Source organism: Theropithecus gelada, chromosome 18 (assembly GCF_003255815.1).
Source record: "Theropithecus gelada isolate Dixy chromosome 18, Tgel_1.0, whole genome shotgun sequence".
Taxonomy (NCBI): Eukaryota; Metazoa; Chordata; class Mammalia; order Primates; family Cercopithecidae; genus Theropithecus; species Theropithecus gelada.
In genome coordinates this window covers 38,591,892-38,619,268 of record NC_037686.1, presented here as the reverse complement: position 1 = coordinate 38,619,268, position 27,377 = coordinate 38,591,892, and the positions used below count along the sequence as shown (strand labels likewise).

At 45.1% G+C, this 27,377-nt stretch overlaps 1 protein-coding gene across 5 annotated transcripts in view; it reads left to right on the top strand.

The window, feature by feature from the left end:
• LOXHD1 (lipoxygenase homology domains 1) overlaps positions 1 to 26,640 on the top strand; it is a 182,387-nt gene extending 155,747 nt beyond the window's left edge. For 2 of the 5 annotated variants that reach the window (XM_025365187.1, XM_025365189.1), the window contains 5 exons: positions 12,506 to 12,676; positions 18,269 to 18,401; positions 19,640 to 19,798; positions 25,661 to 25,973; positions 26,392 to 26,640. In XM_025365187.1, coding sequence (XP_025220972.1) covers positions 12,506 to 12,676; positions 18,269 to 18,401; positions 19,640 to 19,798; positions 25,661 to 25,973; positions 26,392 to 26,394 — 779 coding nt within the window. In that variant the 3' untranslated portion in view covers positions 26,395 to 26,640. Of the gene's footprint in view, positions 1 to 12,505; positions 12,677 to 18,268; positions 18,402 to 19,639; positions 19,799 to 25,660; positions 26,360 to 26,391 lie in introns of those variants that run through there. The other 3 variants (XM_025365186.1, XM_025365185.1, XM_025365188.1) reach the window with 3 other exon arrangements.
• Positions 26,641 to 27,377: the final 737 nt, after the last annotated feature.

Below are 27,377 nucleotides of genomic sequence, written 5' to 3'. Positions count from 1 at the left end.
TGGATGCAGCTGGAAACCATCATTCTCAGCAAACTATCGCAAGAACAGAAAACCAAACACCGCATGTTCTCACTCATAGGTGGGAACTGAACAATGAGATCACTTGGACTCGGGAAGGGGAACATCACACACTGGGGCCTATCACCGGGAGGGGGGAAGTGGGAGGGATTGCATTGTGAGTTATACCTGATGTAAATGACGAGTTGATGGGTGCTGACGAGTTGTTGGGTGCAGCACGCCAACATGGCACAGGTATACATATGTAAGAAACCTGCACGTTATCCACATGTACCCTAGAACTTAAAGTATAATAAAAAAAATTTTTTTTAAATAAAAAAAATAGATAACCTTGTTTTATGTGTATTTCTGTTTAAAGACACCTTAGTATTTACTGTTTATTCATTAACATTGAACTCGTGACCAACAGCACTATAACTCATGCCTGAGTGAAGCTTATCTAACATGTATCGTCTCTGGAAGGCACACTCCAGCCTTCTTGCATTTAGAAACACTAAATAGCACTTCAGCTTGAGTATCAAGCACTATGTTTGAGGGCCATTTTAAAACAATTAACTCACTAATAAATAGCACAAAAATGTGAAAACATGGCACTAAATAGACCATGAACAGGACAATTGTTTATGGCATGAAAGATGAAACAAGAAGGCAGTGTTGCCTTGTTCAGCCTCAGCTGAGAACATGTGCATTTGGCAACTAAAATTTTTTGCCACTCTGCATATGTCCACAAATGACCACATGAGTATTAATTTAGGGTTACAAATAAATTTTGGCAAATAGCCAAATCCACAAAGATGGAACATGTGAATAATGAGTATTAACTATATATCTATTGAGTACTTACTGTCAGGCATTGTGTTCAGTGCTAGGGACAGAGTAGGGAGCAGCAGACAAGATTCCAGTCATCAGGATGACCTTCTAACAAAAATTACATGTATTAAACAAGTAATTAATTTAAAAAATGATGTGCCTCTAAAATGGAGGTCCACAGGATGCTAGTCCGAAGACTCAGAGAAAACCTCCCTGAAGACGGGATATTTAAGCTGAAACCTCAGGAATGAATAGGAGGAGCTATTAGGTGAAGTGTGGTGTTTGCTAAAAATGAAGGAACACATGTGAGGTAGAGTGAATAGCAAATATAAAAGCCCTAAAATAGGGAAAAAAATCTTGATATGTGCCAGAAACTAAAGAAAAATCCAGAATGACTACAAAATAGGGAATAGGGGTGGGAGCTACAATATAGATAGGAACCAGGCCATGCATAATGTTATAAGCCATATCAAGGATTGGGTTTTTATCCTGACTGTACTGAGAAGCCATCAAAGCATCTCAAGAACAGGAATCACTCAGAGAAGATCATTCTAGTGTCTGTGGGAGATAGGTTAGATGGAGAAGAAAATAAGCTTCAAAAGATGATTAGGAAATTGGTGGGAGAATGTCTTGCAATATGATGATGGCAGTGGGGATGGAGAAAAAGCAGACAGATCTGAGAAATATTTAAGGCAGAGGACTTGTTAAAGGTTTGCCTGAGAAGACTTGAACAAGAATGGTGAGGATGCTGGAGAACTTTCTTCATCCTGATGAGTTTAATTTGAAGGCCTGAGTGACATCTAAGGGGTGATGTCCAGGAACAGTGGGGTCTGGACCTCAGGAGGAAAGCTAGTTGGGAGACTGATCTGAGATAGTAATCTAAAAGTTGTTAGTGCAGAGAGAGTAGTGAAGTCATCAATAAAGAGTGAATAAGAGAGTCTATGGAGAAAGTGAAGCTTGAGGAAAGCAAGGGTGGTATAGAACAGATTCCTGAGAATTTCAACATTTGAGGTGAGATGATGGAAAAAAAAGGAAGAGGAGGGGGAGGAAGAAAGGAGGAGAAGGAATTACCTCCATCTTTTGTACTTCCAAAGTGGGATGTGCCTGGGGAGGAAACTGACATCTGGGGAACTCTGTAATGCTGAAAATTGTTCACTGGCCATGAAATCCCAAGATGCGGTGTATCAGTTCCCTACTCCATAGTTTCCTGGGCATAAATTTAATAGAGGAAACATGAGGCCTCATTTGCCTCCAAATAGCAAAGCAATTCAAAATATTTAAAATGTTTATTTCTCCCTAGCAAATTTCTAGAATCCTTTGCTTAAAAATGTCATTATACAGCCAAGTATTTAAGCCACTGTATGTAACAGGGAGAAAGGAAGGGGTGATGAACAGCTTTCTGTAATTTGTGGATTCATGTTTATTAGACAAAAATGCTCCTCATTGCTTCCTCCCCCTGACACACACACACACACACACACACACACACACACACACACAGAGAGAGAGAGAGAGAGAGAGAGACACACACACCAAGTCAGGAAATCTTTTTCACCTAGCCTCACTCTCTCTGCTCTCTGGTCCTTTTTGTAATGTGGAATTGTCTTTATTCCTGACTATTCTGACCCATCCAAAGAATGGCATGGTACATTCAAGCTTTCAAAAACTAGGGTGTCTCTAAGATTAGCTATTTTCATTCAAAAAGTTTTCTTTGTTATTCTCTCTCTTCTTTTTTCCTAGATCTCTAAATTTTCATTCCAGTCATTATTTAAATTTCACCTTGCATGAAGTAACTTACATCTTTTGCCCAAGCTAACAGACATTCACAGATACCCAAGAGATAACTTTGCACCTGCAATTCCCTTCCCCTGCTAAATTCTTATGCATCCTTCAAAATCCAGATTAATATCACCTTCTCCATGAAGCTCCCTGATTATCCTAAATGAAGTTAGATGCTCCTATCCTGTGCTCCTAAACTTCTCTGCTCATACCTCTATATCTAGCACTCACAATGCTGAATTGTAATTGTCTTGCCAGTCATAATTGGCAGACTTTTGAGTCTCTCAGGGATAGAAACTTTGATTCACATTTGTATGCCGAAAGCCTGGCATTTAGTAGGTATTTAACAATTATGTGACTAAATAAATAAATTGATGTTGAACATCAGTTTGTAGCAGTTTCTGAATCCTAAATAGATGGCTCCAGAATTCTGTCCTTTTCTAGACTTCCACATATATATCTTTCTCCCCTGTAGGTGATTGAGGGGTTTCTAGATGCAGCAATTATATCAGACACACTTGTTAAAGCATTTGTAATTATCCAAGGGTGGGTGTTATGGGTGAAATAGTGTTCCCCGTCCACCAATTTCTTCTTCACCAAGAACCTCAGAATGTGATAATATTTGGAAATACGATCTTTGCAGATAGACTTAATTAAGAATCTTGAGATGAGATCACCATGGATTTAGAATGGGCCCTAAATCAATGATGACTTGTGTCTTTATAAAAAGATGAGAGAACATGGAAAGATGCCAAAACAAGAGCATGTGAAGATGGAGGCAGAGATTGGAGCTGGAGATAGCAGTAACAAGCTGAGGAGCACCAAGGATTGCTGGGAGCCACCAAAGCTAGGAAGATACAAGGAAGGATTCTTCTCTAGAGCATTCAGAGAGAGAATTGACCTGCTGACACCTTGACTTCAGACTTCTGGGCTCCAGAACTCTGAAAGAATAAATTTCTGTTATTTTAAGCCACCAAGCTTGTGGTAATTTTTTTGATGGCCTAGGAAAATAATATGGTAGGTAAAACCTTCTGGGGAAGAGTAAAGACTTTCCTAGGGTCTCAATATGAACAATCTGCCTCAGGATTTGCTACTGGGTGGAAAATGTCAAGGCCACTGGACCAAGATAAAACTCACCAAATCAGAGTGCAGTCCCATCTGAGAGCCTAGAGTCAGCAGGGTTTAACTGCAGTAGCTTAAGGCATAGCAAGGCTGGGTGGCCCAGAGTCCTAACACTAAAGTTGGTGTCAAGTAGTGATCTGTTTAGCAAGACCATTGCTCCTAACTTTTACAACTGGTGTCTCCACAGCCCTGAAATTAGTTTGGTAATAACTGGGGCACAGAAACCAATTATTCCCCTAGGCATGAAAAAGAGAGGAAACCCAGACCTGAAAAGCATTGTAGATTATTTTCTGATCCCACTCTGCAATTGTCATTTAATTCCAGCCACGGAGACCTCTGCCTTGTGACCTAACTCCCACCGTGCATTCTGCCGTGATTATATCTGCCTATCTGTGGTTTAGAAGCTCTCTTATGTCCTCACTTCCTCACTGAAAGTTCTTCCTATTGCCCTGCCTTGCTTGAGCCCACTCCCAGAACAGTCGACATATCTGAAACTACATGTGTATTCTGTCTCTTTTACTTGAGCGTTCACTCCACAGGTACCATCATCTTGTTCATGTTTTTTCCCTAATGCCTATCACATTGCCTATAATATAATAAGGACATAATATATTTTTGTATAATTTAATTATACCTATACTTCTCTTTCAGACCCTTCCCTGTCTTTTCATGCTTCAGTTATAGGGAACTCAGTTTTCCCCAGAATCAGTGTTCTTGTGCCTTAGTGCTTTTTTAAAAAGTTGAGTACTGGCCATGAAACTCAGACTCATGACTAAGTCCTCCAATGCCAGCTGCCCCTCCTCCCAGACACTAATTGCACACATATCCAGACTTTCTCAGTTTTCTTGATGCATTTTTCTACCATGCAGAAACATGACTCCAATCAGCCAATTCCTTCCATCTCGTCACGGTCAAAATATGAAAGAGGCGGGTTCAGCACCGTGGACAGTTCTAAACCACTCCAACCTTGTGACTAGTTACTATTGTTACTCAGATGCCAGCCTTTCCAAAGAGCTTGACACCCCACCCCACCACCACTTTGAATAGCAAAAGACTATTTGATTGCCTTGGACCCATAATGGCTCTTGGATTTAAAGAAATCCTGAGTGGTTGATGCGATCCTCTTCTCCTTGTAGGCAAAGAAGTGGCCCTCCTCCCCTTCAACAGACATTGGGTCTGAAACCAGGATATTATCACTGGTAGGTTTTCAGGTTCATCAAGAAAAGGAAGATTTCTGTATCCTTATTTTTTTATTTTATTTTTGAGACAGAGTCTCACTCCGTTTCCCAGGCTGGAATGCGGTGGGGCCATCTCTGCTCACTGCAACCTCCACCTCCCAGGTTCAAGTGATTCTTCTGTCTCAGTCTCCCGAGTAGCTGGGATTACAGGCGTGTGCCACCATACCCAGCTAATTTTTGTATTTTTAGTAGAGGCGGGGCTTCATCATTTTGGCCAGGCTGGTCTCAAACTCCTGACCTCAAGAGATCCACACGCCTCAGCCTCCCAAAGTGCTGGGATTACAGGCATGAGCCACAGTGACTGGCCTTTCTGTATCCTTATTGAGCCCATATGGTTGAAATACTAGGTTTAGGAGAGGGACAGAGAGGACAGACAGGTTTTGTGTCCAACTTCCTTTTAATGTTAACTTTCTCCTCCAGGGATGGAAGTTTAAATGTTAATACAAGCTAAGATGGCTAAACATGTCCTTAGCCTCTCTCTATGCCACACTTTTTATGTTTATTTAAAATTTTTTTCCAGATACCTTATACTTCCCTTGCATAGACATTTATGAGGAAAAATATATTTTGTTTGAGAGTCTTCTACAATAAAGATGGGGATTTCTGAACAAATACCATATAAATCAGATGACAAATGCTTAGTTAACTTAAAGCATAGCAATCTTCTCTTTCTCTGAATCTACCTTTCAACCATTTTTGTCTATTCAATAGTTCTTTTTTAGTGAAAAATTTTAAACATGCACAAAAATGAAGGGAATAGTGTAATAAACTTCCACATAGCCATCACCCAAGTTCAAGAATTATGAATTATTGATTCAAATTTGAACTATTGAAATTTGTCACATCAGCTTCATTTTTCATACTTTTATTTATTCTTTTTGGTTGCTGGGGGATATAAAATCAAATCCTAAACTTCATGTCATGTCACCCCAAACATAGTGTGTATTTATTTATTTATTTATTTATTTATGGAGTCTCACTCTGTCACCTAGGCTGGAGTGCAGTGGTGCCATCTCGGCTCACTGCAACCTCCGCCTCCTGGGTTCAAGCGATTCTCCTGCCTTAGCCTCCTGAGTAGCTGGGATTACAGGTGCGCACCACCACATCTGGCTAATTTTTGTATTTTTAGTAGAGACAGGGTTTCACCATGTTGGTCAGGCTGGTCTCTTTTTAAAATGAACATTTTCTTACAAAATTACACCACCATTATCATACTTAACAATGATTTATTTGTATTGTTCAATTTCCACTCCATGACGAATTTTCCCAATACTATGTAATATATAAATTTTCTTAATATTGTGTATGGAATATATGGAAAATAAGTAAATTTCCTCAGTACTGTATACGAGTAAGTTTGTGAGGAATACAATGTATTGAGGAAATACTGTTTATGGATGTAATATGAAGTACACAGAAGTCCCATTATTATTGGTGCTAACATTGAACAGTGGATATAGGGACTGCCAGCCTGACTACTCCACTATAAACTTTCCTCATAACTCTTCATCTAGTGGACTCATCCAGTGATGATCAATTAGGGTTACAAATGGTGATTTTCTAATTCTTTCATTTCTTATTCATTTAGTAGCTAGAATTTTTCTGTTAAAAAATCTCTCAGGCTATTTGATTACCATAAAATATAGTTCATAGAGGAAAATCAAGACAAGTGATTAATTCTCCATAATTCCAATTACCCACATAGCTTTTATAATACTGAACAAATTATAACCAGAGTATTTATTTTCTAAATTATCTTGTTCTTCATGCCTTCTTTGGTTAAATTAAGGCTCTGAGGAAAGAAAGAATTTATGTGTTTTCTTTTGAAAAATATAAATTCATAGAAATATTAGGTTGGTGCAAAAGTAATTGCAGTTTTTGCCAAAACCACAGTGACTTTTGCACCAGCCTAATATAAAGAACCTCAGAAGTCATCTATTTCAATCCCCACATTGTACAAGTAAGGATACTGAGGCATGGGGATATTATAATGTGTTCAGTTCGGTGGATATGCTGAGACTGCAACCTGATCTGCCAGATTCCAGAGTGTTGCTCTAGGTGACCTCTTAGATAATGTATGTGAAAAAGTATTTGTGGAAAAATAATAGCTAGATTCTCATATTCATACACAGCTAGGGCTCTGTGATGGTTCCATATCTTACTTCACACCATTTATTGATCTTACTAAAGAAATGTGAGTTGCCTAGATGAATCCTTAGCTTGCCAAAGATTATTTTCAAGAATGGAGTTGCTTGGTGAAGAAAATTATCTCCCTACCTGAGAAGAATTTTTAGTGGTTTGTGCTGGAGCAAAGAATTGACAGTTCACTTTAGAAAGTAAAAATCATTGATCAATTCTATGTTTATTGAATGCTAAGTCCATACCACTGTGATACAATTAAGAGCTCCTAAGATATGATTCTCCTCCCCTAAAATCTCACTAGAGAAGTCAGGCATACACATAATACCAGCCACAAAAGTTAGGGCATAGTCATGACCTGAATAGCAGAGATTTCTCAAGATGTCTGTGCTCATGACCAAGAGAATGGACAAGCAAAAAATACTGAGAACCCGGGGATTTTGGAGGACCTTGCAGAGGAAATGAGGTCTAAATTTTCCAGAGGACAATAGGCAGGTATTTAAAGCAAGGGAAAGCTGGGTGCCATAATGAGAAGAGAGGAAATGCCAAAGGGATGCTTAAATCCATCTCACTGCAATAAGGGATTTGTAAAAGGGCTCTTCCTTGATGAGGTGATTGGAGTCAGGCTGAAGAAGGCCCTAAATATGTAAACACAGAGTTGGGCCCTTTTATCCCATCAGATGTGGAAAGCCACTGGGGAACCACAGGCAGGAGATGGCGTGATGAACTCTAGGGAGCAGCTGCCAGTCTCGCTCCCATCCAGAGACTGCCATCTCTTGCCTGAAAAGATGGGACCTCACACTGGTTCAGAGTTTCTAGGCCTTTTTCTTAAAGAAAACTTTGAAAAATGTGGGATAAAATAATCAATTCTACTGGAACAGGCCAGCTCCCACTCACTGCTAGGGCTTTGAATTCTTTTTCCCATCCACTCTTAAAACTTCACCATTAGAGCCATTCTTCCCTATTCAATAATAGTGCACACCCATGCTGCAATAAACACTTATTTAATAATATGCCAAGCACTGTTCTAGGCATTGAAACATAGAGATGGATAGGTTACAAAAGGATCCTGTTCTCGAGGGGCTTACAACCTAGTGGAAGAAGACAAACTATACAATATATGAGAAAACAAAAACAAACTTATTTCAGATTGTGAAGTGGGCATGTCATGATTGACAGCAAGTAATTGGGGATTAGGAAGCTTCTGCAAATAGGGTTGTTAACAAAGTCTTTCTCAAAGACAGAATATTTGATCTGACACCTCAGTGATGAGATGGTGTTGACATTCAGAGCCTGGGGAATATAGTTCCAAACAGACCAAATGGTAGATGCAAAGTTTCTAAGAAAAGAGAGGGCTTCATATATCAAGGGATAAAAAGGAGACCAGTGTAGGTGGAACAGAGTAAGTGAAGTTGTGAGTACTATGAAATAAAATCAGAGGAGTGGAAAAGGACCAGATCATGTCAATCCTAACAGTCCTTGGTGAGCAGTTTGCATTTTATTCTGACAGTGATGAGAAGCCATTGGGGGGTTTTATATGGAGAAGTGAAAAAATCTGATTTATCATTTTAAAAGATAACTATAATGCGTGTGGAAAGATATTAATTATAGCATTGTGTGTAGAAGTACAAGTCTGGATACCAACTAACTAACCATCAACAAGGACAAGATAAATAATTTGGTGGCATGTGCATTCAATGAAATACCAGGAAAATATGAAAAAGAATGTCAGTATTTATATTTTGATATAGTTTGTGAGTAAAAGGTGTCAAATAGTATGGAGTGTTTGTTACTTCTGTGTAAAAAAATAAAGTAGAACCCCAAAAAAGAAGACTTTGTAAAGCAATGGATTATTTGTCAATTTCAGATGGTTTCTTCTTGGTCCACTGATATGGCTTGGCTCTGTGTCCCCATCCAAATCTCACCTTTAATTGTAATAATCTCCAGGTGTTAAAGGCAGGACCAGGTGGAGATAATTGAATTGTGGGTGTGGTTCCCCCATGCTGTTCTTGCGATAGTGAGTGAGTTCTCACAAGAGCTGATGGTTTCATTAGGGGCTTCCCCCTTTGCTTGGCCATCATTCTCTCTCCTGCCACCCTGTGAAGAGTTGCCTTCTGCCATAATTGTAAGTTTCCTGCGGCCTCCCCCACCATGCAGAACCATGAGTCAATTAAACCTCTTTTCTTTATAAATTACCCAGTCTCAGGTATTTCTTCACAGCAGCATGAGAACAGACTAATACGTCCACTAAGGCCAGGTAGGATATCCACCATGTGGCTAGAGCTGGACACTCAGTTAGCCATTGCTGTACCTGTGACTCCATCTACCCATCTACTATCCTGCTGTCATCACTAGCAAAAACCAGACACATGACATCAGCCTGCCAGAGCCACCTGTTCCCAGTTGCATGTTTGATAGGTTCTTAGTGGGAGAAAGTCATGGTAAGATCCCTGTCAATCACACCCAAAATTTCCAAAACAAGGCGATTAAGTGAGCAGCAAGCACAAAGCTCATGGAAGGAGTTTCTCTGAAGAGTTCTAATTTGAAAATTGTGGATGGGGTCAGACAATGCCAGTTTTTGAGAGGACGGGGAAAGGGGGCCACAGTGGGAAGAGAGGCAGCCTGCCACTGAGCACCAGGGCAACCCAGGCCAGACAGGCTCCTACTTTGGTTGTCTTCATCCATGCAGTGGGGGCAATGAATTATATGTGGATAAAGGTAAAGCCATCCCAGAATCCACCCTTCCCCTTAGCTCACTGATTTTCTCTGTCACCATTCTGGCTGGAGCCCAGGAAGTGTAATTCTGTAGTGAAAACCATGTGGGGTATAGAGCACAACAAATGGTGCACTCCAGCAACAGAAACAATCTCGTGATGGCCCATGTCTCCAGGTAATGCCATCCTCCTCCACTAGCATACTCATGCACACACTTACGCATGCAATCACATGTTCAAACTTCCCATTGATTTCCTATTGCCATGATTCTGTAGAAAGACCTCCCTGACTCTGGTCCTGATACATTGAATCAGTAGTTCTCAAGGTGTCACTTTAGGACCAGCAGCATTGACCTCACCTGGGAGCTAGTTAGAGATGGGCATTCTTGAACCCCACCACAAACCTACTGAATCAGAAACTCTGGGAGTAGGGCTCAATAATCTATAGTTTAACAAACCCTCCAGGTGATTGTGATACAGGCCCAGGTTCTCAGTCTTGGTTACACATTGGGATCACCTGGAGAGCCTTAATGACTACTGATGCCTAGGTCCCACTCCAGAGGTCTGTAGCAATCAAACTGTGTAAGAGCTGGATAGTAGAATCTGTGTGTGTGTGTGTGTGTGTGTGTGTGTCTTCTGTCACACACACACACACACACACAGTGAGGATGAACGGTGGGAGGAGGACAAAAACTCTTTCACCTGGACACCTTCCAATAGAATCAACAACTTACCACCTTTTTCTCTGCCTTCTTCTTTACCTGTCTCTTCCTTCCTATATTCCACTCCAGAAATGTTTGAGCACTGCTTCAGCAGGTCTTCTCTGCCTCATTTCCAGACTGCATGCATTGAGGCTTGCTAAGTAGTTTAATCTTGGAGAGCTAGCAGTCGCACTGGAAGCGGAAGGTCACATCTTCATGACACTATCAGGAAGCATCTCAGAAAGCAGCCATTTTGCAAACTTACAGGTGGAATTGGCCCTAATGTAGAAAAATTGAAAGATTAATTGAGTTAAAAAACAAATTTATCGTTAAAATAACTTACTGCTAGGTGTGGTGGCTCATGCCTGTAATCCCAGCACTTTGGGAAGCTGAGGTGGGTGGATCACCTGAGTTCAGGAGTTTGAGACCAGCCTGACCAACATGGAGAAACCCCGTCCCTAATAAAAATACAAGATTAGCCAGGTGTGGTGGTGCATGCCTGTAATCCCAGCTACTCGGGAGGCTGAGGTAGGAGAATTGCTTGAACCTGGGAGGCGGAAGTTGCAGTGAGCCGAGATCACACCATTGCACTCCAGCCTGGGCAACAAGGGTAAAACTCCGTCTCATAAATAAATAAATAAATAGATAAATAAATAACTGACCACTGTTTAACTCACAGAAGTGTTTTAAAATTTAGCTTAACTCTATTGGTGCTGTTTTCCACTTCGGTGAAGACCTGTGTTTATAAAACATAAGTACTTTTTCAACCTGGAATGATGCTATACTAGGACCACCAATGTGTATTCCCTGCTGAGCCTTAACATGTGTCCCCTGTGATTTGGGTGACTGCAAGTGTCGTCTATCTTTTTGTGCCTTGTTGTGCTTTAAGACTCTTGGAGTTTCCTTGTGGACATATAATGAGCAGCAAGTAACCTGCCAAACCACGGGGATTTCCTCCTGCATGGGGTCCTTTGGTTCTAAGGGTTCTCAAGGACTTTGAAGAGAAGAGAGTAACTGAACCAGTGCATAGTATAAAGAGCATGCAGCTGTCACATGCATGCTATTTACACCGTGCAGGCAAGTGCACATCAATTCATATTTGATAGCTGTGCTATGGTGGGCACACTTCCGAGGGAAGCCCTGCCAATTATAACAAGGGCAGCTATGTGTTCAATATTAGCAACATACCCAAAAGAAATAGCAGCTTTGGATTTGTTCTACGATTGTTGAACAGCTTAGCCAAGTCATGACACATTCATTCATTCAGCATTCATTGAGCAACTGCTACTTGCCAGTCGTTACACTAGGCATGAGAGAAACGAAAATAAGTAAGACCTACTCACTGCCTTCAAGAGCTCATGGCCTGGAGGACGAGACACATGTAAATACTGACAACATAAGGTGGTCAGGGTGTGGCCACGGCAGATGCAGGCGTCTATAGGAGCATGGAGAACACCTGATGCAGGCCTAGTGGGTGGTCAGGGGACATCAGGGAAGGCTTCCTGGAGGAGTTGACACCTAAACTGATTCTGGAAAGATAATGGGCATGGACTAGGTAAATACTGGTGTCAGGAAGTAACAGAAGTCATCCTTCATCTTAGTGAGCTCCAGAAAATTCTATTTTGAGTCAGAGATCTCAATTATGAATCCAATGAAAGCTATGACCTCTCCCCCTGGTAAAATGTTCATGTATAATTACAGCACAATTTCTTGGGGTCATGGACTGCTTAAGTTCCATACACAGATCCTCTAGGGTTCATGAACCCCAAGTTAAGGGCTTTGCAGAAAATTATATCCTCTGTGCTGGAGGAACCCTCTGAGACCACCTAACCCAACCCCTCACTTTATCAACAAGGAGAACAAGGCCAAAGAGGACAGATAACTTGTTCAGGGCCACACAGCCAGTGGGTTGTGAGGATGTAGAAGTCTGAAAGGGGAGGGAAGGCATGTCCAGATTCCAGTCCCCATGGTGTCTTTTCCACAGGGATATTTCCTGGCTGGCATCTGAGCTATGTTGATGTGAAGGACAACTCCCGCGACGAGACCTTCCGCTTCCAGTGCGACTGCTGGCTCTCCAAGAGTGAGGGTGACGGGCAGACGGTCCGCGACTTTGCCTGTGCCAACAACAAGATCCATGATGAGCTGGAAGAGACCAGTATGTGGGGGAGAGCATTGGCTCAGGAGGGAGGCAGGGAATGGTGCTGGAATAAGAAGACACTGTTCCAGCTGGAGGGGGGGTCAGATGCCTGATGCAGGGAATAATATGGAGAGATGCATGAGGAAACATCCTAACTGCTGTTTGGTGAAACTAGAACTGCTAAGAAAACACTGATGCCAGCTCATGGCTCAGAATCACAGGGACTAATTAGGTAGCAGGAAAACCCACTGGGGACAAGCTGACCCTGACCTGAAGGCTGAGCTGGGTGGTTTGGTGTGGAGTCCTCTCTGGTTTATTTTTAAAACGTGGACATCATCCAACTGATGCCTGTGGCAACAGCTGCCTAATCAACACTTCCTAGAAACAGAATGCAGGGGAAGCCAGTATCTCCAGCAGCGGCTTTCCTTTTGTCCCTTCCTCAGGGGATATTTAAAGGGGAAGAGTAATTGATCCTGAGGGGATGGCCATCAAAGCCTAGGGAGATGTGCCTCTCACAGATGCCAGGGTCTGGGCCCAACAGATTGGAAGAGGCTTATCAAAGGCAGAGCCTGATATAAGAAATGGATTTTTCCAATCTTAGTTATTAAGGCAGCACTAGCTTCAGTAAGAGGCAAACCCCTAAATCTCAGTGTCTTCACACAACAAAACACTTTTCACTCCTTTTATACCCAGTCCAGTATGTGTGTTTGGTGGGAGATCTTCCACGGAGTGATTTAGGGACCCAAGCTCCTTCTGTCTGTATCTCAATCATTTCTAATGTGTGGCTTCCATATTTCTTGCAAATGGGAAAAGAGCATGGAGAAGGCACACTCCCCTAATAGAACTCACATCCTATTAGTGCAAACTAGTCATGTGGTACCACCAGATGCAAGGGCACTTGGGAAATGGAGTCCCTGGCTGGGCAGCCCCTTCCAGGGGACCACTGTAGGCTATGGAAAGGAGGCCACCAACCCACACTCATCTCTACCATGCCATCCAAACTGCTCAATGATGAGATTAGCTGCCTTGAGAGGTAGTGAGCACTATGTCCCTGGGAGTATTCAAACAAGGGCCAAGAACCCATTTATCCAGAATTCCTGTATGAGGATTCCTGCCCTAATTCAGAAGGTAGACTCCCAACTTGTGTAATTGCACTCCTGAGAAGTTATGGGTGCCCAGTTTTATTTTAGATGCTATGAATGATGCATATGGCTTTGTGGCCTCTAGTTTATTTGTATTGTCCTTTGCACATGCATTAGTCTCTCAATACATCCAAAAGCTCCCACAGGTTAGGGATAGCATCACTCATGTATGTAGCCCTCTGCAGCTCTGCAGGCCTTGGGGATCAGTAGGTGCTCAATTGGTGCTCAGTGAATGGAAGAAAATACAGTCCTTGTCCTTACAGCCTCACAATCTAGTTCGAGGGAAACTTTACGCACCTTACACAAGTGCCATGATAAGCAATAGAGATTCCTCAGGCTATTGGTGTCCAGGAAAGTAGAGAGTTGTAAGTCTTGGAGCATAATCACTGAGTCTCCTTCACAAATTCCCTGCCAAACCTCTGCTAAAATCTGTGAGATTTGGGTTGACAGGGAGATTGTAGAGGGTAAGTGACCCTTCTGTCGATTCCAGAAGGATGTGTGCATGCTGGAGACCAGAAGGCAAGGACGCATAGCCAGGAGAGGGCCTGAATCAATCCCTCTTTACTGGGAGGTTGCATAAAGCAAAGTGATGCCATCTGGGCTGCCCATGAGGGGACAGGCAGCCACACCTGTGTCCTCAGATGGAGGTTCACCCTGGAGGCAGTCGTGGATGCAGCTTGAGGCAAGCATGTCAACCCTCAGCTACCTTCATTTAACCACGTGACAAACTCTTACTGAGTACCCACAAGGGCCAAGCCCTAATCTGACTTCTGGGGACACACTAATCAATGAAACAGAGACTCTGCTCTCATGGCACTTACATGCTGACATCACTGACCCCAAGGCATCTCTGGACACTCAGTGTGTGAGGACAAATACTCTCTTGTATTTGAACAGAGCTTTATGGGGCTGAAAGCATTCCACATCCATGTTCTCAATAGATCTTTGCAATCCTGCTCCCACCCCGTGAAATAGAGGGGGTGCAAATTCACAACTCTGTATCATGGATAAGGCAAACAAAAACCCAGAAAAGTTAAGTGACACATTGAAGGCCCACTGCACCGCCCCAGGATGTCTTGTCCTTATTAGGCCTGGCTGGTACTCCAGATTAATTGATTGCTCCGTCTCATTTAGCCTCCTGTTCTCTACCTTTATCCCCAATTCTTGTTGGCAATTCTAGAAGCTGCTCCTTGCCCTCTCCGAGCATCTGCCTCTGCAGATGGTTCCAATGTGCAGCCAAAGCTGAAAACCATTGGCAATCTTTAAATAATACTAATGTCTGGGTCCCACTCCCAGAGATTCTATTGTAATTGATCCAGGGTCAGAAAAAAGGCCAGGACAGTAAGATCATATGCACATGTGTTTACATGCATGCTTGTATACACATGCGCGTGCACGTGCGCGCGCACACACACACACACACACACCCGTGGAAGGACAAAAACATCTCTCGCTGGGACATCCTCTGGCAGGGCCAATGTCTTCCTCTCTGCAGCCCCTCCCACTCCCTGTGCTCCCACTCGAAGCCTTTTAACGTTGCCCAGTCAGCCTTACCTGCAACATTTCCAGCCAAAATACAGTCCAGCTTGCAGGTCAGCTCCCCAGGGATGGAACGTTCACTGCTTGCTTCACCAGACAGTTCAGCTAGAAAATCCATCTTCATGTTTATGTTATTGAAGCATCCATCCTTTGGTAGTCCCAATGGAGTCAAACAGAAAGTTTCAGGAGTGGTCAGGACTCTTGGTTGTATGTACCTGAAACCCAATCCTAAGCTGGCTCCAGCAAAAGGGAATATATTGGCTCCCAGAACTTGGAAGTCTTGGGTGGCTCTAGCCGAGACTTGGCTGTCTCCAGAGGCTCCAGTGATCTCAGTATGTCTCTTTCTTCTCCTCTCAGCTCTGTTTCCTCCCATGTGTCAACTTTGTTTTAGTACATAGTGGAAGTTGGCTGCTCGCAGCTCCAATCCCATACCATTCCAGCTTAATAGCTTCCATGGAAGGGAAGAGAGCATCTCCCTGGGGAGGATTCTTATTGGCCAGGTCCAGGACTCTCAGCCCCATCCAACCCACATGGTAGGAGCTCCCCAACATAAACAATGGTCCTGAAACATGAGACAGTGAAATCCAAATGCCCACTGGAAGTCCAACTATGCTCCTAGCATTCATCCATGGCCATTACATGCCCCTGTAGTTCTTGTCTCGAGACTAAACATCTGTTTATTATGCAGCTCCTTGAACAATGTGACATTGAATCTTCCCTGCATCCTGCCCCTTCCCCTTTCAGTACAACCTGTGTCGCTCGTTCGTTGCCCTCTGCAGATGCCATGCCCAGAATGAAGGCAAGATTTCAAGGGGGATCTGCTCGCTCCTCTCCTGTCTTGCCTTTCAAACTATGACCCATGCCCCCTAAGCTCACAGTAGCTTTGCTGGTGGCCTCTTTATGCTAGTGATTTCCATGTGCTTCTTCCTTTGCATGACTGCCAAGAGCCTTCCTCCAGTGGGGCTTGTCCTTGGGTGTGCTGGCCCCACGGGAGATCTCTGTTAGATGGGGTTCATCACTTCTACCTGCCCTGAATGTTCAAGCTCCTGATCCTCTTTCATCTGCTGCTTCCCAGCAACCTGTGAAAAAAGTTGAGAATCATGCTTTCTACATTTTTATCAAGCCACTTCATCTGGGAAAGAAAGCAAGGTGAAAATATGCTGATTGAAACTTCCTTTCAAAAGACCACCGATGCGACTAGCAACATTTGTTTCCAATCTACCTAAATGTCCTTGCTTACAAACCTTCTCTACCTTATCCTTAGGACCATTAGGAAAGAATTCATTTCAATCCGTGTAGGACAGGCCACCCACATCATCTCTGACACTTCCTACTTGAGTCCATCGTGGTGATATGCAGGTTCCCAGTGCTCCCTGCCTCCCTCGCTGATGCTGACAAACCACTTCCCTAACCACACCCAGGATCTCCCTTTGAATTCACCAGTACCTGTTTGCAGAACAAAGCATTGCCTCCCATGGGAAAGCAGAAAGCAGTGGTTTGAACCACTGAACAATGTGGTTCCCTTGCTGGGATGGCTTTGGGTTCCTGGGCTGGAATCTGTCCTGGGCTGCAGAACCCTTCCCTACTGCAGAAAGGATGCAGTCTCTGTGGATCTCTTCCTCCATCAGAGTCTGCCTGTCTCTTTGCCTAGATTCACTCTACTTGTTTCAGGTAGCAGAGATTTCTCCTTGAGAAAAGTTGCAAAAGGGTGGCTGGGGGGCTGGGATTGGTGCTACATTGAGCCACAGGCATGGCCATCTCTCGTCTTCTTTATTTGTATCATGTCTCTGAGATAAAGGCACAGAAACAGAGCTATCCCTTTGGATCCAGAATCCCAGACCGTCAGTCATTCAGGTACTGCAGCAAGGGGTCTATGTCTGGAGACACTCGAGCCAGATACTTACCGTGTCCTCCAGGGTGCCAGTTCCATCCCTGGCCTGGTCCCTGGGGAGTGAGCCTGGATCACTTGCCACACACCCTCAGTATCTTGGCTTAGGGGGATCAGGTTGCAGTTTTAATTAGGGTGGTTGGATAGACATCTCTGAGACATGACTTTTGAGTAAGGACGAGAAGCTGAACCAGTGAGCCAAGCCACTATGGGTGGGGGAGGGAGAAGGAAAGAGGGAAGGACTCCAGGCAGGACAGCATTGCAGAGCTCTAGGGTGGAGCATACCTAAGTGCTCTGGGTGCAGCTAGGAGGCAGAGAGGCTGGAGTGAGAAAGAGAGAAAGTACTAGGACATGAAGTGGGAGAGGAAATGGGGAGCCAGGTTTTCCTCTTACCCCACGGTACTTTGGCTCTTTTTTGCAGGGTTATCTGTCACATTCTGCTATATGGTACAGTCAGTGTTTGTGTCTGGGGCTACAGATTGAGTTCTAGTGTCACCCAGGGTCTAGTCCAGTCCTGGCACTTAGCACCTACTTAACCAATGTTGGAGGAGTGCACGCCTGTGCAGACACGATTGAGGGAACAGCAGGGTGAGATGGAATGACACCGAGACAAGCTACGAGCGAGACTGCTTGCTGGAGCAAGTACAAGGGTCTTTGGGGTGCTTTGACTGCCTGGGTCTTTCCCCTTTGCTTTTGCACTGGGCCCCCCTTCTTCTCCCTTCTCAGCACCAATCTCCATTTTGCATCTCAGCCGTGTAGCTGAGTGTTCACCCCCACCTCCTGCTGCATTCCCGGTGGCTCCCATATTTGCCTGCAAAGAGGTTGCTACTATAAATAAATGAGAGCATTCACTGTAACCCCAGAATCTGGGCAGGTTCTACCTACAACGTCTCAATTGTGGTGATTTTAACCTGCCTCCCCCACCCCCAGGCTGTAGCCTAAGACCAAATGAAGGACCAGAGGCTGTGGCCCTATTGCCCCCGCCCTAATGATGGGCACTGCCTCCCCTGTGCTGACCCTCCCCCACCTCCTCCATTACAGCCTACGAGATCGTCATAGAAACGGGCAACGGAGGCGAAACCAGGGAGAACGTCTGGCTCATCCTGGAGGGCAGGAAGAACCGATCCAAAGAGTTTCTCGTGGAAAATTCTTCTAGGCAGCGCGCCTTTAGGAAGTAGGAAGGGGAGGCCCATGGGAAGTGGTGGGGGGTGGGTAGGTAAGGGAGGACCCCAAGAATCTCCCTCTTGGGTGGGAGCCATAGGTACACAAATGGGCCTAACCAGCAAGTACTTACTGAGCAGTGTGCTGATCCTGTGCAAGCGCCCAGGGGCTAAATAGGCAATGGTGAAAGGGAAAGCATGGGACTGCATTTAATGGGAGCCTACCCTGTGGCTGGACAGTGCTACTCACTGCAAACGTTGCCTCACGTCTACAGAGACAAGGACCACACCTCCTTCCATCAGAGCCACTTCTGAACTGCTCAGATGCCCACTTCATCTCCTCACTCCTTCCAGGACTGCTGAGACAGCCTCTACCTCCCCCTTAACTCTGCTACATCTTTCTCTTAGTCCATTAGACTGGTAGCTTAGAAACAACAGAAATGTATTTCTCACAGTTCTAGAGGCTGGGAGTCCAGGAGCAAGGCACCAGCAAATCTGGTGTCTGGTGAGGGCCCGCCTCCTGGTACATAGCCAGCCATCTTCTCACTGTGTCCTCACATGGCAGAAGGGGGAGGGAGCTCTCTGGGGCCCCTTTTATAAGGGCATGAATCTCATTCATGAGGGCTTAGCTCTCATGACCCCATCACCTCTCAAAGGCCCCACCTCCAAATACCATCATACTGGAGAATAGGTTTCAACATATAAATCTGGGGGAGCTGGGGCACAGACATTCCATTTATAACAACCTTTTCTTCAAATCTCCACATCAGGATGAAGTCTGGACTCCTTAGACTGGCACTTACAGACCCCAGCAGACCGCCTGCACCCCTACCTTCTCCATTAGCTTTTCCCTCCCTGAACCCAAACTCCATCCAACCAGCATTCCCCCAGAAATATCTGTACCTCCATACCCCACTATTCCCACCCATGACTTCGCTAAGACATGTCTGTTTCAGGGGACTCTTCCCTTCCCCTCCTCCCTCTGCTCTCCAAGTCTCACCACCCTCACCATCTCCATCCTGCATAACGATGTCACCATTCTTTGGTGCTTGGACCAGGCAGCTAGTGGGGCTTTTTCATTGTGATTGTCTTGGTCCCAAACTGAACTGAACCCCTCAAAGCCCCCAGGACTGCCGTGAGGTCCTGCTTGCCATCCCATCCCTGTTCCTGGCCCGGTGCTTGGAATGCAGCAGGCCCCCAACAAATGCTTACCTGCTCCAGTGGGCAAAGATCACACCTTTGTTTCCTGCAGGGGGACCACAGACACATTTGAGTTTGACAGCGTCTACTTGGGGGACATTGCCTCCCTCTGCGTGGGCCACCTCGCCAGGGAAGACCGGTTCATCCCCAAGAGGGAGCTTGTCTGGCATGTCAAGACCATCACCATCACCGAGATGGAGTATGGCAATGTGTACGTACTGAGCCTTTCCCCGAGGAAGTGCCCCTCCCTCAGCATAGGGCAGGGACTGAGCTGGAACGTGGGCAAGAGAGCAGGGTGTGAGGAGGTATATTCTTCAAGGTCAAGATTACCCCATTCAGGAGGCCTAGAAGGCAGGAAGGGAAGAGACACCTGTATGGTTCTGAAGCTATCTGGATTATGCATCTACTGTCAGAGGCAGGGGAGTAGGCCAGATGACCTTGGGTGCATCTAGTCTTTGAATCCAGGGATGCTTCCTTGGAAGAATACTGAGAAAGTCAAACAGTGCCACAGAGCAGAGACTTCCCTTGCCTTCCCCTTCCCTCAATCTAAAATAACAAAGAAACACAGCTTTGAAGCCTGCTGTTTACACGGTCATAGTGAAAACGCACCATCCATGTGGGCAGAGTAGGGACCAGAGACAAGGTAGGGTAATCCAATGGTCCATCTGCCTCACAGTACCCCAGATAAGGGGCTTTGCATTCTCCCATTGGAACCTTCTGGAGACTCAGGCATTTCTGGAAGATTAAGGGTCTTAGTTACCTGGGCAACATAGTCACAGTCATCAATTTGTCTAATTAAAACCCCTTGGTAGCCAAACTGGAAGCCAGAAAGAACCCTGAGGCTCTGGAAGGCAGAAAAGGTGCTGAGAAGGAGGCAGGGTAGGTTGGAAAGGGGAATCCAAGGTCAAGGCTTGCCAAAGAGTAAGTGAAAGCTGAGTACACAGCTCACAGGGCCAGAACCACCATGGACCCTCCACATCTGCATCTCTCCCTGGGGCTGGCCCTGCTCATACCACACCCTAAAGCCTTCCCTGTACAAGGAAAGGTAACCTCTGTCTGCACAGGTAACCTCTGTCTGCAGTAGCCAGGCTGGACCCAGGCAGAGCCCTCAGCTACAGGCTCTGGCCCTCAGGAGCCCAAGCTTCTCAAAGCCACATTCGTCCAACCTGCAGCTCCCTGGATTTGGCTCCCCCAGACCAAGCAACTCCTTGGGAATTTGGCAGAAGAGGTTCTGACCTCTGCTCAGACTGCCATAACAAAATAACAGACAGTGGGTGGCTTAAACAACAGAAAGCTATTTCTCACAGCTTTGGAGGCTGGAAGTCTGAGATCAGGGTTCTAGCATGGTGAAGTTCTCAGAGGACTGTCTTTCTGGCCTGCATATGGCCGCCTTCTCTCTGTGTCCTCACGTGGTGGAGAGAGAGATCTGGTTTCTCTTCCTCTTCATGTAAGGGCACTAATTCCATCATAAGAGCCCCACCCTCATGACCTTATCTAAACCTAATTATCTCTCAAAGTCCCCCATCTGCAAATACCATTGCATTGGGGGTTCCAGCTTCAACGTATAAATTTGGGGAGATACAACTCTGTTCATAGCAACTTCCCTCTTGAGCTATGGCATTATTTGCTGCTCTTTTAGAGAAAGCTCAGCTCAAGTACAATCAATCCTGTAGGAGTTGCTCTATGTGCCTGCTAGGACCAGTACTGATGAGAATTTGACAGCTGGGAGACTATCCCAGAAAAGTGAATGACTCACTGAGCAAGTCAGGGCCAGGCCTAAGCCCTTTCCATGGCTCAGTACTACCTCCCATTCACAGGAATTGTGTCTGCTGATACTGCTCCTCTGCAAACCTCCCAAAATAAACAAAACAAAATAAAATAGTCACCCTCACATTACCCTTAATCCCACAATGTTGGCCAAGAGAGAGAGTTCTCAGCACCACCTGGCGCTTTCCTGTCTTAGGAGGAAAGGAAGGCAAAGGCCCAACTGTAAGCTTCCTGTCCCACGGTCCTGGGCTCAAGTTGTAGAATTTTCCATCCTGTGGAAGAAGAAACCTCTCCTAATTGAAGCATCTTTCCCTCCAGCCTCAGGAATGCAGCCTGTCGTTGGCTGTCACCAGAGCTGGAGGGGGAGGAAGAGATATCTGTGGGGAACGGGCTCTTCCTGAAGTGAAGGGGTTGCAGGGGTTCCAGGCCCCTGGATACTAGCACTGTCTCCTGGTCAATTGTGTGGCCTCCAGCAGTTACCCTTCTCCTCCTTGTGCTTCACGTTGCCCTTTGGGAGGAGAGCTGGATGCTCTATAGGGTCTAGGGTAGAGGAACGATGGCAGGGGTGTCAGCCTAGGAGCTCTCTGAAGTCATGCCCTAGCTCACCCCTGCCTGCCTGCAGTTCTCAAGCCTGTGGTCTCTGCTGGATGAAAACCTGTCTCCTGCAGAAATATCACTTTCATCCAGAAGGGGGACTTTGTAGGCATGTTTAATCGTGGTGACAATTCACATGGTCTCATTCTAGAAGGCACCTACATTCTGTATTATAAAACCACTTGCTTAACACTGTGTGTAACATCCACAATTCCTTTCCTGCCACCACATTAGCCATATGTGGAGTTCCATGAATTACAAATGAATTTAATCTCAATCTCTCATATACGCAGTAACTCCAAATGTCCATCTCCCAGCTATTTCCATTCTGACCCCTCTTTTGCATGTGCTGTAGACCTTCCTGACCAGTTCTCATTCATCACTAATAGCCTCAGGATTTGGGTGAAAAGTCATACAAAAAGACCTTTATTTTTTAACTGAAAATACCTTTATTGTTTATCCCAGTAGCATATCTAATACACAACCATAAAAATTCAAATAATACAGAAATGCATGTAAAAGAAAGTAAAAATTCCCTGCAGCCCTGCCCATCAGAGGTGGCCACCGTGATGAGCATTTTGGTGACCCCATTCTCTGTGGCATTTTTCTGATACACAGTGTCCACAGATGTGCACTTATACATAGTTTTGAATATGCATCAGTTCTTTCTGCTCATTTTTCTCTGCTTTTGCCTTTACTCTGGCTGGACACCTTCCCCCCTTTCTAGCAGGAGCAGCCCGCTGCGTGTCCTTCCAAAGCCAGAGCTTTGTGTAAGTCTGTAGGGCCCACATTTTGGTGATCCTATAATTATGTCTATCAGAAAACATTTCCTTATATCTACACCAGGGAATATTTTTCAGCCATCAAAAATAATGAATTAAATACATACCAGATGACTTGGAGCAATTCCCAGGAAGTATTATTGAGTGAGAAAATCGAGACACAGGAAAACATGTCTTATGTGATACCGTTTTGTAAAGGGAACACTGACATCCCCATATGTCTATGTACACGTGGGTCTGTGCAGGGTTGGGTGAAACGGAGGGAAATTTGGCAGGCTACACCCTCAACTGTTACATGGGTTATCTGAGGAGAAGGGATGCTGAAGTGAGAGGAAGAAGAAAGAGAGAGAGCCAAGCAAAAAGGGAGCAAAAAAAAAAAAAGTACATTTAGAAAAGTATGTATAGGATCAGATGATTTTTGTATTTATATAGAATTATGCATATTAGTGGGCATATGCATAAAGAAATGCATTTTAAGAGAATTTTAAAACAATGCACATATATCCTCCTCTAAGAAATTGTAGTATGTAACAACAATCCAAATTTATCAAGTGATAAATTGGGGGAAGACAATCTCAAAACAGAATAAGGATTTCCTGCAAATGTCTTTAAATGGCTTATTCTTCAGGGCCAGGCAGGCTTTGACTCTGGGTCACCTTAAGCAGTGACTTTTCTTCTCCAAGTCTCAGTTCCTCCTCCTATGAAATGGGAGGATGATGCCCAGGGTTGTTGTGGGAGCTAATGAGATTCAAGAATGCAAAGTCCTGGAGTTGCGTAAGCAGGCAAAAAACCAAAGGTGTTTTTTTTTTTTTTTTTTTTTTTTTTCTGTTAAGAATGTTCATCTAAAATAGGGTTTGATTTTGCACCACTGGGCACACCTTTTCAGTGTTGCATTCCTGAAGTTGTTAGCCAGCACCAAGACTGCTTGTTTTCAAAGGTGTTAGCATATTAGCAATTTGGAGTGGGAAGAAACCATAGCAATTGTTCAGTACAAACCTCCAGCTTTGCCAATGGGAAAATCAAGATCTGGGTAGGAGATGTGACTTGTCCAAGGTCACGCAGGTGGTAGGTGGCAGGGCTGGGGCAAACCATGCCCTCTCACATCATGTGCAGCATTTTCCCACCATGCTGTCTGACTTTTTCCTTTATAATTCCTGAACCCACTGTCATTACCCAGAGTCTAAAATTGGGGATGTTCAAGAGAAGGTTTGGGAGGACTTCTTGGTCCAAGACAATTCTCTTGGCTCCAGACTTGCTTCTACTTGTGATGGCTTCTTTGGTAGAGGACTTTCTCTTTCCCCTTGTACTCTGCAGTCTATGAACACATACACACACACACACACACATACACACACACACACATATGCATATATACACAAACTCTTAGTTCAACTCAGTCAAGTGTAAGGAATTTGGGAGCACAAATTTAATAGTCATATTTCCACTTGGTTTTGCCTAAAATTGTCACTCTGGATTCAGCAACTTCCTCTAAAGGTGACACCACCAGGTACAAACATTAACCAGTCCCTTTAAGGGAGCAAGAGCATCTGCAGATGCGAGTGAGCTTGGAAAAGAGCAGGTGACAGGTGAGAAAGGAAAGCACAGCTGTGTGCAGCGACTCACACCTGTAATCCTAGTGCTTTGGGAGGCCAGCGCAGGAGGATTGCTTGAGGCCAGAAGTTTAAGATTAGCCTGGGAAACATGGTGAGACCCTATCTCTACAAAAATATATATTTTTTAATTAGCTGGGCGTGATAGTGCATGCTCATATTCCCAGCTACTCAGGAGGCTGAGCCCAGGAGTTCAAGGTTATAGTGAGCTGTGATCACACCACTGCAGTTCAACCTGGGTAGCAAACTGATACCCTGTCTCTAAAGAAAATAAAAATTAAAAATACATTTAAAAAAAAATAAAGGAAAACACAAGGGAGAGAAGAGTCAGATCATGAGGAGTTTTGCAGACCATTGTAAAGTCTTTGGCTTTTACTTGACATGGGAAGCTACTGGAGGGTTCTGAACAGGGGAAGGTCATACTTGGGCTTACATCTCAACAGGATCACATGGCTGCTGCACACAGAATTGACCACAGGTAGCAAAAAGCTAGAAGACCAGTTAGGAGGCTCTTGATAATTTCCAAATAGGAGATGATGGTGACTTAGACACAAGTAGCAGCAGGGCAGATAGATACTGGATAGTTTTCAAGTGGGCTGGTTCTGGATATATCTTAAAAATAGGGTCGGCTGGGCGCAGTGGCTCACGCCTGTAATCCCAGCATTTTGGGAGCCTGAAGCGGGTGAATCATGAGGTCAGGAGTTCCAGACTAGCCTTGCCAAGATGGTGAAAAAAAAAAAATTAGAGTCAACAGGATTTGCTTATGGATTATATATGGAGTATGAGGGGCAAAAAAGAAGTAGAAGAATCTGGCTCACGCCTGTAATCCCAACACTTTGGGAGTCTGAGGTGGGCGGATCACGAGGTCAGGAGATCAAGACCATCCTGGCTAACACAGTGAAACCCCATCTCTACTAAAAATACAAAAAAAAAAAAAAAAAATAGCCGGGCATGGTGGCGGGCACCTGTAGTCCCAGCTACTTGGGAGGCTGAGGCAGGAGAATGGTGTGAACCTGGGAGGCGGAGCTTGCACCACTGCACTCCAGCCTGGGAGAGAGAAGGAGACTCCGTCTCAAAAAAAAAAAAAAAAAAGAAGTAGAAGAATCAAGAAGCAACTGGAAGAATGGAGATGCCTGTCCATGGCGATTTTTAAGTTAAACAAGAATCCATACTCACAGTTTAACTCAACATTTCCAGCTCCAATATCCCATCACCCTGGGAAGGGACCATTTATGGATGAGCAAGGGGATCTGGGGAGGGAGCAGCCTTGGCTGGGGTCTGCTTAGCCCCTCCCCCTCCTCTCTCCCACGTCTCTGCCAGGTACTTCTTTAACTGCGACTGCCTCATCCCCCTCAAGAGGAAAAGGAAGTACTTCAAGGTATTCGAAGTTACCAAGACGACGGAGAGCTTTGCCAGCAAGGTCCAGAGCCTGGTGCCCGTCAAGTACGAAGTCATCGTGACGACAGGCTATGAGCCAGGGGCAGGCACCGACGCCAACGTCTTCGTGACCATCTTTGGGGCCAACGGAGACACAGGCAAGCGGGAGCTGAAGCAGAAAATGCGCAACCTCTTCGAGCGAGGCAGCACAGACCGCTTCTTCCTGGAGACGCTGGAGCTGGGCGAGCTGCGCAAGGTGCGCCTGGAGCACGACAGCAGCGGCTACTGCTCAGGCTGGCTAGTGGAGAAGGTGGAGGTCACCAACACCAGCACCGGTGTGGCCACCATCTTCAACTGCGGCAGGTGGCTGGACAAGAAGCAGGGGGATGGGCTCACCTGGAGAGACCTCTTCCCTTCTGTCTGAGGGGCTACAGCCCCCACCCTCTCACTGAGGTGCCCCGATCTCACATTTCTGCCCTCTATCTTGGTGGTCAGCAGCCCTCCAAAGCCTCTGGAGTTGGCACTGGGGGCCAGCAGGCCGCTGAGAACTTCATGGGGTCCTGCTCCCCACCCTACCCCCAGTTTATTGAACCTACAGTGATCATAATTAGCTTGTGTCATAATCTGTGGCAGCCCAAAAATAGCTTTTGTATTTCCTTTTTCTGTAATAACAGTAGTGATCAGGCTGGGACTTGCCGTCGAGTGTGGATGAGAAATTGAGTCTTCACCCAGGGGATAGAAGTGGAGAAGGAGAGGGCATCGAGATGGTGTATTTTAAGCAAAAACTAATTAACACTTTTCCCCAAAAAAGCTGGGCTAATTAAATTATTACCAACCATATCCTATAAAGAATTCATCTTAGCATCTGCTCGCTAAGAAGTGTATGATTTTCCCCAGTTTCAATAAATCCAGTGGCAAATGGAGAAAAACATCAGGAGGAAGTGTTTTGCTGGGGCATTTATGAGCCTGTGAAGAGTAGATAATTCTTTCCATCACTTTACAGAGAACGCATTGGCAGGTTCCTGCTGGTTATCCCAGCCTGTGCTAACACAGTCAGGACTGGACACAAAGGTGATAGGGATGGCGCCTGCAACAGCCTGGTCACTGGCACTCTAAGGCCGGGAGAGAAAGCAGGGTCATTCAGGTTATTTGGTGATTATAATCTGTGGCTCTCTGTGGGCAGGATTTGGACTGAGAGCTGAGAGGGGCTTGGGAACAAAGTGAAGACCTGGTCTCTACCCTCAAGGGGAAGGTGACCTTGCTGGAGAGGCAGCAGGCGAACCGTACATTTGAGTACCCACACAGATTCGCACATGCACACACACTCTCCCTGATCGGCAGTCACGAAGTCACAGCAAGACTTCGCAGAGATCAGCACCTAACTTCTGATTTTCCTGCAGAGAAAAGGACAGCAACAAGGTGGGTCAGGCTGGAAAATATCCCTATAGGAGGGCACCCCAGGACCAGTGTTTCTGCCGCTTTGCTGTCCCTGCACCCTCTGTCCCAGAAAGGTCTAAACTCGCAGTGAGGCTTCAGGACCCTGAGGCAAGTTCAGACCCCTCTCAGAGATCTCTTGGAGAGAGGTTAAATGCACTGACTCTGGGGCAACCAGCCTGGGTTTAAATCCCCATTCTGCCTCTTCGCAACTGTGAGAACTTGG